Source organism: Danio rerio, chromosome 7, assembly GCF_049306965.1.
Source record: "Danio rerio strain Tuebingen ecotype United States chromosome 7, GRCz12tu, whole genome shotgun sequence".
NCBI lineage: Eukaryota > Metazoa > Chordata > Actinopteri > Cypriniformes > Danionidae > Danio > Danio rerio.
Window position 1 is genome coordinate 63,646,566 of NC_133182.1, and position 10,935 is coordinate 63,657,500.

General features: G+C 53.5%; 2 protein-coding genes and 1 long non-coding RNA gene across 4 annotated transcripts in view; all 3 read left to right on the top strand.

Annotated features, from left to right (window-relative positions):
• The window catches only part of LOC141375168 (uncharacterized), a 174,645-nt gene that overhangs the window by 144,088 nt on the left and 19,622 nt on the right, over positions 1-10,935 (top strand). The gene's annotated exons all lie outside the window — the stretch shown is intronic.
• LOC141375454 (uncharacterized) lies at positions 8,147-9,219 on the top strand. Its single transcript, XM_073908911.1, has 3 exons — positions 8,147-8,941; positions 9,028-9,140; positions 9,190-9,219. The coding sequence occupies exons 1-3, from the start codon at positions 8,281-8,283 to the stop codon at positions 9,217-9,219; spliced, it is 804 nt and encodes a 267-aa protein (XP_073765012.1). The 5' UTR covers positions 8,147-8,280.
• On the top strand, positions 9,207-10,878 carry LOC137490831 (uncharacterized). Of its 2 annotated transcripts, XM_073907433.1 has the most exons (5): positions 9,207-9,498; positions 9,845-10,014; positions 10,109-10,363; positions 10,444-10,692; positions 10,772-10,878. In XM_073907433.1, exons 1-5 carry the CDS (start codon positions 9,231-9,233, stop codon positions 10,868-10,870), a joined length of 1,041 nt encoding a protein of 346 aa, XP_073763534.1. In that variant the 5' UTR covers positions 9,207-9,230; the 3' UTR covers positions 10,871-10,878. The 2 variants fall into 2 exon arrangements, with proteins under 2 accessions (XP_073763534.1, XP_073763533.1); XM_073907432.1 differs by having other exon boundaries at positions 10,444-10,875.

A 10,935-nucleotide genomic window follows, 5' to 3' on the forward strand; every position in this document is an offset into this window, starting at 1 on the left:
TCCTTCATTTCGCACTTACACATAGTCAAACGCATCCAAGCTAGCTCCATCAAAAGTTACCTCAGCGGGTTCCAATTCTTTCTCTAATTAATCCACGGATCACCCTCTGACGCCATTTCTAATTCACAAACTTCTCTCCTCATCAAAAGCATTCAAAGAACTCATCCCACCACCCCAGATTCTAGACAACCCATCACTCTCAACACCCTTTCCGCATGCATTCGCACATTACGCAAAGGTTACATCTCCCCTAGCAAAGCTCGCAACTTAGACGCCATATTTACTCTAGCTTTTTTTGGCTTCCTCAGATGCTCAGAACTCACCGTAACATCCAAATTCAACCCATCCATCCATCCCACCTTAGCAGATCTAACTTTCCTCATCAAACAAAGTAAAACAGATCAATTCCACAAATGACATTTTATCTACATTTTCAATATGCCCTCCCCCACCCACCTCTTTCAATCCATCACAGCATACCTTAACTAAAGGAGACTACATGAAACAAACCCTCTAGCCCCTCTTTTTACTGACGACGCTAACCGTCCAGTAACGCGTTTCTGGTTCCAGAAACACCTCAAAGAAGTCCTCCGCCTCTTAGGATTCCCTCCGGAACCATATTCTAGCCACTCGTTCAGAATTGGCGCTGCAACGACTGCAGCTACCAACTGGCTTTCCCAGCATTAGATCCAGACCCTTGGTCGTTGGTCCTCTAAAGCTTTTAAAACCTACATTTGCCTCAGTCCTTTTCACCTTAAAGAAGCTCAGACGGTTCTATCAAACCGCCCAGCCCAACATTGATCACTCCTTCATTACTCCCCTAGAACAAGCCATCAGATGGTTCAAACCTTTCAAATCCTCTTTACGGCCCTGATTCACCAAGTCACCAAGGGCTTCGGCTCTAACAAGAGCCCTATCTGTTTTCCCTCACCTTCCTATCCCCCTACCAGCACCAAACGCTTTCGCCACACCAGTTTTTCTGTATAACAGTCACCAGTATTGACAGAATATTTGCATAGTCCATTTACATCCACTTTTTCATGTTCGTATTATGCTTAATAATCATGTTTTTTCCTGCAGCGCTCCCCCTTGTTTCTTCCCCTAGAGCCAGAGCTGCTCGCTTCTTTCACTCCAAAATCTTTTCTTATTGTATAGTTAGTACATTCTGCAAAGTATTGTATAATATATTCATGTTTACCTTGTTTAATTTCTGCATACTAGTTCCACCTTTTACCGATCCAACCAATGTTTAGTTATTTCAGACAGTTAGTCTTCAACATCTACTCTGTGTTTATTTAATTAACAGTCCATTAATACATTTCGTTCAACATATTTAGGTATTTCTCGCATTTTCTTTCTAGCTTTATTGTTATTTTTTGCTTCCTATTTTAGCTAACCTCTCTCCATTTTACTTTTTTGCTAGCTCGGATTGCCGCACGGATAAATATGAGCCTCAACTCTCACAAGAGCTTCACTTACTGCCCCCATCTGCCCGCGTCCTTTGATACACCAGGTTCTTTTAATTCACGTATTCTGCATAGCAGTTTATTTACTATCTTGAGTATTATTTTGTGTAGCATATAACATTTACTCGTATAACAACCGTATAGTTTATCAATGTTATTTATTTTTATTATTTTTTTCCCTTTCTCAGGCCAGCACCAAGCGCTTCAGCTCAAACCATAACCACTACTTCCAGCAGCTATCCCTTTGCCAGCGTCAAGTGCTTCTGCTGTACTAATCATTTCCATAGCATAATTGTCTATTGCCTCTTTAACAAACTCTTTTTGCTTTTCTTCTTGATCATCTTATTACCTCATGATATATCCAGCAGCGGGTTATAGCATTTTTCCTGCTTTCTGCTGGGTTTTTAAGTCTATACACGGCTGCTGTCACTAGCATTTGCTTTTTGAGGAGTTTTGAGATCGCCCTGAGCTCAATCTCCCCTCCCCCACAAAGGAAGGGAGCCCTGGACTCGAGGAATGCCTTGAGCTCAGTGCTCTCTCCTGGGACAGCATGCCAAATGAGCTTTCGTAAGTCATGAGCTAAGCGTGAACTCTTGAATTGAAGTTTAATTTATTAAACTAATTTCGAGAGGAGTACGTGCTCATAATTAAACCAGCTGGCTCACATTAGCTAATCACGATCCTCCAATCAAGGATCCCTAGTTCCTATTTATATCTCCTCCTTTTCCACTTACAACTATCTTCGTCTTGAAAAATCCCCCCTCCTACCCCTTCTTCCTTCACCTTTTTCCAAAATAGGTGGCTCAGCGGCCCAGCAACCAGCAGGAATTTCAATAGCTCTGGCTCCCTAAATGAGCTTCTGGTATCTCTGTGTGGCGCTAACATGTTCCCCCCCCTAGGGTTTCAGTTCTCTCCCAAAACCTAAAAATTGCTCTGCATTATAGACCTCTCATTTACTAGTCGTCTCGTTCTCAGGAAGTTCACCTTGGCCTTAGCTGCGGGGGAGTTTTGAGATTGCCCTGAGCTCAATCTCCCCTCGCCCCATAAAGAGAGGGAGCCCTGGACTCGAGGAATGCCTTGAGCTCAGGGCTCTCCTGGGACAGCATGCCAAATGAGCTTTCGTAAGTCATGAGCTAAGCGTGAACTCTTGAAAGTAGACTTCATTCAGAGGCATGATATGATTATGAATATGAATATGATTGACAGAATCGTAGAAATGCTGGATTAAGATCGTCTAGGGGATCAAATCGAGATTGCATTTTACCATCTATTATGGTTTCAGAAAACCATAAAAACAGTTGATAGTTTTGAATGGATAGCAATGTAAGTTTTTCACAATAGATATGTTTCTATGAAGTTCAATTAAGTTGGCTGCTTAATAATAAAACACACTGTACAAGAGTTATGTGAATGTAAAAGCTATTGATTTTTATTTCACAGTTTTTACAAGTAGAAAGGAATAAAGATGAGAAAAGGATGTATCAGCATACGTCATCTGTGATTCTTTGTGACGTTTTCATGTTAACTGACTGGATAACTAAGCAGCAAGCAATTGTATTACCATTGTTTTACTATCATTTGACCATCGTTTTACTATGGTTTTACTACAATTTATAGTACAAGCATACTAAAACCATACAGTTCCCTAGTATACAATAGTAAATTGATAGTAAAACCATAGTAAAATCCAATTAAAACCATGGTAAAACAATGGTAAAGCGATATTAAAACGATGTATAACAATAATAAAACGTTGGTAAAATAATAGTAAAAAAATTATAAATTGATGGTAATACAATGGTAAAACGATGGTAAAACAATGGTAAAATGATAGTAAAACGATCGTTTTACCAACGTTTTACTATAGTTTTATTATCGTTTACCGTCATTTTACCTTCATTTTACTATCGTTTTACCATTGTTTAACTATGGTTTTACTACAGTTTAACTATAGTAAAAGCGTGCTAAAACCATAGTTTCCTAGTATACTATAATTGATAGTAAAACCATAGTAAAATCATAGTAAAACCATGGTAAAACGATAGTGAAACCATCGGTAAAAAAAGAGAGTAAAACGATGGTAAAACGATAATTTTACCATCATTTTACCATTGTTTTACTATTGTTTTATTATTATTTTACCACTGTTTTACCATCGTTTTACTATGGTTTTACTACAGTTTAACTATAGTAAAAGCACACTAAAACCATACAGTTCCTTAGAGTACTTTAGTAAATTGATAGTAAAACTATAGTAAAATCATGACAAATTGAATAAACCATCATAAAAAACCACCATGAGTAAAACAATCTTAAAAAAAAGAGTAAAACGATGGCAAAATGATCATAAACAATGGTAAAATTATAAAACACCTATAAACATTTATAGTTCTTGTTCTGTAGGTTGATCAAGACAGAACTTATTGCAACTCATCATGTCTTTGTAAGAATTCAAGACATCACTAAATTTGTAAAAGTTTAATACAGCTAGAAAGTAAAAAAAAATCATTTTGAAAACGAAATGCATTGATTTTATTTTTTTGCTGTTTGAAACAACTAACACTCATTTGGGGGATGGTGGGTCTCTAGCGGGGGGGGGGGTCTTTAAAAACGACCGCTGGCAAACGCTATGGATGAGCTCACCGGGGGCGTTGGTTGGACCAGGGGGAGAGCCCACCAAGCCATGCCCGGATAGAGACCACTCTCTCCGGCATGACCCGCGCCTGGAGGGGGGGTAGCGCGTCCCTGGGTTTCGCTGACCTGCCGTCGAGGTTTCGATAACAGACTCAAATGAAGGACTTAGTGCAATTTTCGATTTCGCGGTTGAACGAACCAGGGGTCTAACGAGGGCCCCGTTGCCCCAAAACAAGCGTTCAAACCCGGGCAAACCAAGTGCGCACTGCTGCCCTGGTCCTTCCAAGGATCCAGGCCTCTTGGCCAGCAAAGCTAACCCAAAACAAGCGTTCAAATCCGGGCAAACCAAGTGCGCACTGCTGCCCTGGTCCTTCCAAGGATCCAGGCCTCTTGGCCAGCAAAGCTAACCCAAAACAAGCGTTCAAATCCGGGCAAACCAAGTGCGCACTGCTGCCCTGGTCCTTCCAAGGATCCAGGCCTCTTGGCCAGCAAAGCTAACCCAAAACAAGCGTTCAAACCCGGGCAAACCAAGTGCGCACTGCTGCCCTGGTCCTTCCAAGGATCCAGGCCTCTTGGCCAGCAAAGCTAACCCAAAACAAGCGTTCAAACCCGGGCAAACCAAGTGCGCACTGCTGCCCTGGTCCTTCCAAGGATCCAGGCCTCTTGGCCAGCAAAGCTAACCCAAAACAAGCGTTCAAATCCGGGCAAACCAAGTGCGCACTGCTGCCCTGGTCCTTTCAAGGATCCAGGCCTCTTGGCCAGCAAAGCTAACCCAAAACAAGCGTTCAAACCCGGGCAAACCAAGTGCGCACTGCTGCCCTGGTCCTTCCAAGGATCCAGGCCTCTTGGCCAGCAAAGGTAACCCAAAACAAGCGTTCAAACCCGGGCAAACCAAGTGCGCACTGCTGCCCTGGTCCTTCCAAGGATCCAGGCCTCTTGGCCAGCAAAGCTAACCCAAAACAAGCGTTCAAATCCGGGCAAACCAAGTGCGCACTGCTGCCCTGGTCCTTCCAAGGATCCAGGCCTCTTGGCCAGCAAAGCTAACCCAAAACAAGCGTTCAAACCCGGGCAAGGCCAGTGGTCTGAACACCATGGGAGTTAGGGGGTCCACGGGAGTCAAGGGTCCATTTCTGAGCTGCTAACCCGTCTCCCAGCGTCCGTCACCCCGCAGCAAACATAAGACCCCATCGCAGACGGAGGCTAGAACGACGTGCGACTGATGCCCCATACACGAGCCCAGGGCCGGTGGTGACCCATTCACAAACCCAAAGACCGATTGGGTCACCAGCGGTACGTCTTGGCCAGTTGGGTCACCAGCAGCACGTCTGTCTGATCCATGCGGTTTGGAGGAGTTAGTGTCCCCGGGCTTAATAGTGGGGTGCCCGGGCACGGCTGGTGATTAGGTGCAAATCTAGGGGGTCCTTTGGAACCAGCGCTTGCCGCCGGAGAGTGTGTGTACCTCGGGCAGAGCGCGCAGGGCACGGGCCCCCCCCACCGCTGGATCTCAGAGGCCCCAGGCCAGGGAGAGGGGCTGGGCTCGCTCCCCAAGAAGGGTGCGTGTGCCTCGGGCAGAGCGCGCAGGGCACGGGCCCCCCCCACCGCTGGATCTCAGAGGCCCCAGGCCAGGGAGAGGGGCTGGGCTCGCTCCCCAAGAAGGGTGCGTGTGCCTCGGGCAGAGCGCGCAGGGCACGGGCCCCCCCCCACCGCTGGATCTCAGAGGCCCCAGGCCAGGGAGAGGGGCTGGGCTCGCTCCCCAAGAAGGGTGCGTGTACCTCGGGCAGAGCGCGCAGGGCACAGGCCCCCCCCACCGCTGGATCTCAGAGGCCCCAGGCCAGGGAGAGGGGCTGGGCTCGCTCCCCAAGAAGGGTGCGTGTACCTCGGGCAGAGCGCGCAGGGCACGGGCCCCCCCCACCGCTGGATCTCAGAGGCCCCAGGCCAGGGAGAGGGGCTGGGCTCGCTCCCCAAGAAGGGTGCGTGTGCCTCGGGCAGAGCGCGCAGGGCACGGGCCCCCCCCACCGCTGGATCTCAGAGGCCCCAGGCCAGGGAGAGGGGCTGGGCTCGCTCCCCAAGAAGGGTGCGTGTACCTCGGGCAGAGCGCGCAGGGCACGGGCCCCCCCCACCGCTGGATCTCAGAGGCCCCAGGCCAGGGAGAGGGGCTGGGCTCGCTCCCCAAGAAGGGTGCGTGTACCTCGGGCAGAGCGCGCAGGGCACGGGCCCCCCCCACCACTGGATCTCAGAGGCCCCAGGCCAGGGAGAGGGGCTGGGCTCGCTCCCCAAGAAGGGTGCGTGTACCTCGGGCAGAGCGCGCAGGGCACGGGCCCCCCCCCACCGCTGGATCTCAGAGGCCCCAGGCCAGGGAGAGGGGCTGGGCTCGCTCCCCAAGAAGGGTGCGTGTACCTCGGGCAGAGCGCGCAGGGCACGGCCCCCCCCCACCGCTGGATCTCAGAGGCCCCAGGCCGGGGAGGGGTGGCTGGTTTCGCTCCCCAAGAAGGGTGCGTGTACCTCGGGCAGAGCGCGCAGGGCACGGGCCCCCCCCACCGCTGGATCTCAGAGGCCCCAGGCCAGGGAGAGGGGCTGGGCTCGCTCCCCAAGAAGGGTGCGTGTACCTCGGGCAGAGCGCGCAAGGCACAGGCCCCCCCCCCACCGCTGGATCTCAGAGGCCCCATCAATGGTTCACCAGCGGCTCCATCAATGGTTCACCAGCGGCACATCTTTACGCATCTAGCGCCAAAGGTCCAACAGGAATACGTTATGCCTGGCGCTCACCGGGGCATTGGTTAGACCCAGGCCCGAGCCCACCAAACCATGCCCGACGGGAGACCACCCTTCCCGGCCTACTTGTCGGGACGTCCCGCGCCTGGAGGTTTTTGCCCGACACCCACAATCTCTGACCTGCCATCAGGGTTTCGGGGAAGGCGAAGAAATATGGACTTAGTCTCTGACAGTCCAGTCGCCAGACCCCACGGTGACTGATCGATAGGAGCTAGTGTGGCGCCCCAGGGGCTAGGCCCCCACCCAGGCCCCCCAAAGCACCAATGGGGTCGGCCTCTATGGGTGTGGCAGATCCTCCCCATCCTGGGCGCTCTATCAGGGAGGCGTGGGGGTGTCCCTCCGCACACAGCGCCCCCCCCTTCCCGCCCCGATCTGGCCCGTCTGGCTAAATGACCCAGAGCTTGTCTGCTGCTCAGCCCGCCCGCCAGCCCGCCCCCCTGGACTCCGTTTCCCCCGCGCCGATACTCGGCCCGTGCCCCCGCCCCACGCCCCTCGCCCTGCGAGGGCTGGGGGATGTTCGGTGGGTTCGGTCGAGTCACCCGGCGTGGTGAACCGAGGCCCCAGGGGCAGCGTAGGGAACGAGCTGGTGTGGGCTTCGATTCTACCCCCGCCCGAGTGTGTGCGTCTGCATCCCGTCCGTCCGCCCGCAACGCCGCCCACCCCCTGGGTTTATCCTTGCTGGCTCCCGGCTGACCCCCACCCCGCCTACCCTGCTCCCGGGGGAGTGAGGGTGGTTGGTTGGGAGGGGAAGCTAGTGGACTCCGGCGAGGTGAAACGTGCCAGGGTCAGTGATGCCGGGGTTACGGGCTGTCTGGACCCCCCTTTCGATGGTTGGTGCGTATCCCATGTTGGTTGTAGCAGGTCGCAAAAGCTCCCGCGGCTGGCGCGTGTGGAGCTGCCCCCTCCCCCCCAAAAAACGGCGCATGTTCGATGGGGCTCAAACAATCCCCATTTTGGGGTGGAAAAAGTGAACGAGAAAGGCTCCCGCTGGCCAGAACAGCAAAATGAAGGGGGGATAGGGAGTGAGGTGGGACACCCCTTCCCCAACTCGAGTCGTGACAAGAGAGAGAGGTGTCGAACCGCTGACCGGGGCAACGATGAAGGGGCGGTGGGGTGCATTGTTTAACGGGACACCCCCTCTGGTTCCTTTGAAAAGGGGGGAAGGGAGTGAGGTGGACACCCCTCTCCCCCCTACTTGAGAAGTCGTAACAAAAGAAAGCTTGAACCGAATGGATCTCCGTAGGGCATCGGCTTACACCTCCTGGTGCGGGGGGGTGTCCTTCCCCTTTAAGAAATACGGGTCCACCAACGTCATGACGCGGAAGTGGACGCCGCCTCCGGCCGCTTATTAACCGCCGCACGTGGCGTGCGGGCCCCTTTCCCCCTCTGCATTGGCTCTAGCACGGTCATGGCTGAATGTGCCCTATGCTTCAACGTCTACAGCCGGCTTGCGCCTCACCTGACGGCCGTTCACAAGGTGGCCAACTCGGACGAGAAGCGGCTGCTGCTCGCGCTGGCCGCCGGCCGCGTGGACACGCGGAAGACACCGTGCCCGGTCCCGGGCTGTCGCCGGACGCCAGCCCGCCTAGACAGGCACTTGAGGCAGCACGCGGAGCTCTCGACCTCGGGAAGGAAAGAGGCTATGGGGAGGGCGAAACGCCGGAAAGTAGCTCGGGAGTTGCAGTGGCTGCGGTCCACCCAGCCTGCAATCCCTGTCGTGTCCCAGCTAGCATCGTCCTCCGAGGGGGAGCGGGACTCGGAGGACCCAGAGGCCGGCCGCCCGTGCGCCGACCGCGGCTGCAGGCGCGCCACCGAGCGCATACAGGCTCAGCTCACGGACCTGGGGAAACAGGTTACCAAGATGCGGTCCACCCTGCTCCAGATCACACGCCTCTACCGGGAGCTGAGGAAGGGAGAAGGGGGGAGAAGGAGGAGGAAGAGGGCGAGGAGAACCAGGTCGCCTCCTGCACCACCGGCTCCCGGGCGAGGCGCGGCCGGAGGTCCGACGCCCCCCGAGCCTCCGGAGGCTTTGGAACCCTACCCGTTCCCGGACCACGTCCCCGCGCTGAGTTGAGTATATTTCAGGCACGTCACTGTCGCTCTGCTGGCTGTGTGCCTTCGGGGAAGTTGACTCTTGGTTGTGCTCGTTCCACAGACCTTCTCTTGGGGGAGTTCGAAGGGTACCAACTGGGCAGCGAGCCCACCGCACGCCTGCGGAACAACGTCACTTCGAAGCTGGGGAGAATCAAAGCCTTCCTTGGTTATATGGCCAGGGGCACCGCGGAGCCAGGGGACTTCCTTTTCCTCAACCAACCAGCCCGAATCCGAGCGTGGGCCACCCGGCTAGGTCAGACGCGCATGGCCGAGCCCACCAGGCAGCACTACCTGAAGAACGTGGCTCAGTTCCTAGACTACCTCTCGGAGACGCCGCCGGCCGCCTGTCAGCTCTCCAGCACGGCTCTGGTTCTGATTCGAAGGGAGGTCAGAGCCCTCATCCGCGGCATACGCCGGCGTGTCGTCGTGCACGAGGTAAGGACCAAGCAGGCGAAGGAAAGCCGACTGATCCCCAAGGCCAGTCTGGTGCGCTGTCACCGGACCGCTGGGAGGAAAATTCCCGCCCTGCTAGGTAAGCAAGCCCTTCCGCCGTTCCAGCGATTCCCCCTGTTTGTTCTTCCGGGGCACCAACAGCCCTTGGTTCATCCAGCCACGTCTGTCTGCCCCTCTCCCCCGCGAATGGGACTCATTCGGGGGGGAAGGGGGGCAGACCGACGTGGCTGGATGAACCAACAGCTGCTGGTGGCCCGGAGAGGAATTGTGCGTTTCAAACGCACAATTCCTCTCCGGGCCACCAGCAGCTGTTGTTTGAGCTGCTGGCGCCCCGGAGAACAAGTCACCAGCAGCCAAGAGCTGTTGGTGACCCAGAAAGGAAATAGAACCGTCGGTGGTCTAATCTGTCTAATGTCCTTCACCAGATAGCCTCGAATCCAACCCAAGCACTAGGCAACAGTGGCGCTTCTATGGCTTTCTGACTGGCTACCTAACCTCCATCTCTGGGCACCGCTGTGGAGTCTTCCAGAATCTCACAATCCAGGAGGTTGAAGAGGCCTCCAGAAGCCCCGACGAGTCTGCTTATGTCATTAACGTGAGTATGGCGCAAGTAAGGTGGGGGTCACCAGTAGCATGCTCTCTCACTCACTCACTCACTCACTCACTCACTGCTTGTTCTCTGATGGCAGATTACCACTCACAAAACAAACAGAGCCTTTGGGGCGGCTCAGCTGTCCCTAAACAGGGAGGAATACAGCTGGTTCCGCAGGTTTTTGGCGCTGCGGGCTGGTCTCCCCGGAGGGAGCCAGGCTACCTATTTCTTTTTCACTTCCAGAGCCAGTCCTTGTCGGACCCTGAACAAGTACTTTCAGTCTGCTTGGCTCAGTATGGGCCTTCCAGGCAAACCCACCTTTACTGACGTACGCACTGCGATCGCGACTCATGTGAGTAGGCATTGTGACGCCCCTGTAACTACCAGCGGCGGCTTCTATCCTAATCAAGCTTCTGTCTCTCTCCGACGCAGGCAAAGAATGCACACTCTTCAGAGGATCGCCGCAACGTGGCGCAATTCATGTGCCATGACACTTCAACCTCAGATAAGTTCTACGCACTTCACCTCGGACCTCTCCAAGCACGCGAGCGCCGCAGACTCTTTGAAAGGGCCCTGGTGGAGGAGGAGGAGGAGGAGGAGGAGGAGGATGGGGAGGCAGCGGGCACTGAAAGCCCCCCGCGGAAAGGGCGCAAGAGGACAGAGACTTCCGTCTCTCCCCTGGTAAAAATCACATTCTCTTTGGCGTGGACAGCAGAACGTATGGCATTGGCTAACTTCCCTTTATGTGTCTCTTTTCCAGGAGGGAACCAGCAGGAGGACGCTGCCATGGCGCCCTGCCAAAGGGAAAAGCCAGGGCGCTCGCCCGCTCGAACAAACAGAAGATTCTGAATCGTCCTGAATAAATATTGTACAACTTAACGGTCAAATGGTGTTCAGTGTCTTCATTATTCCTTTTATTTATTA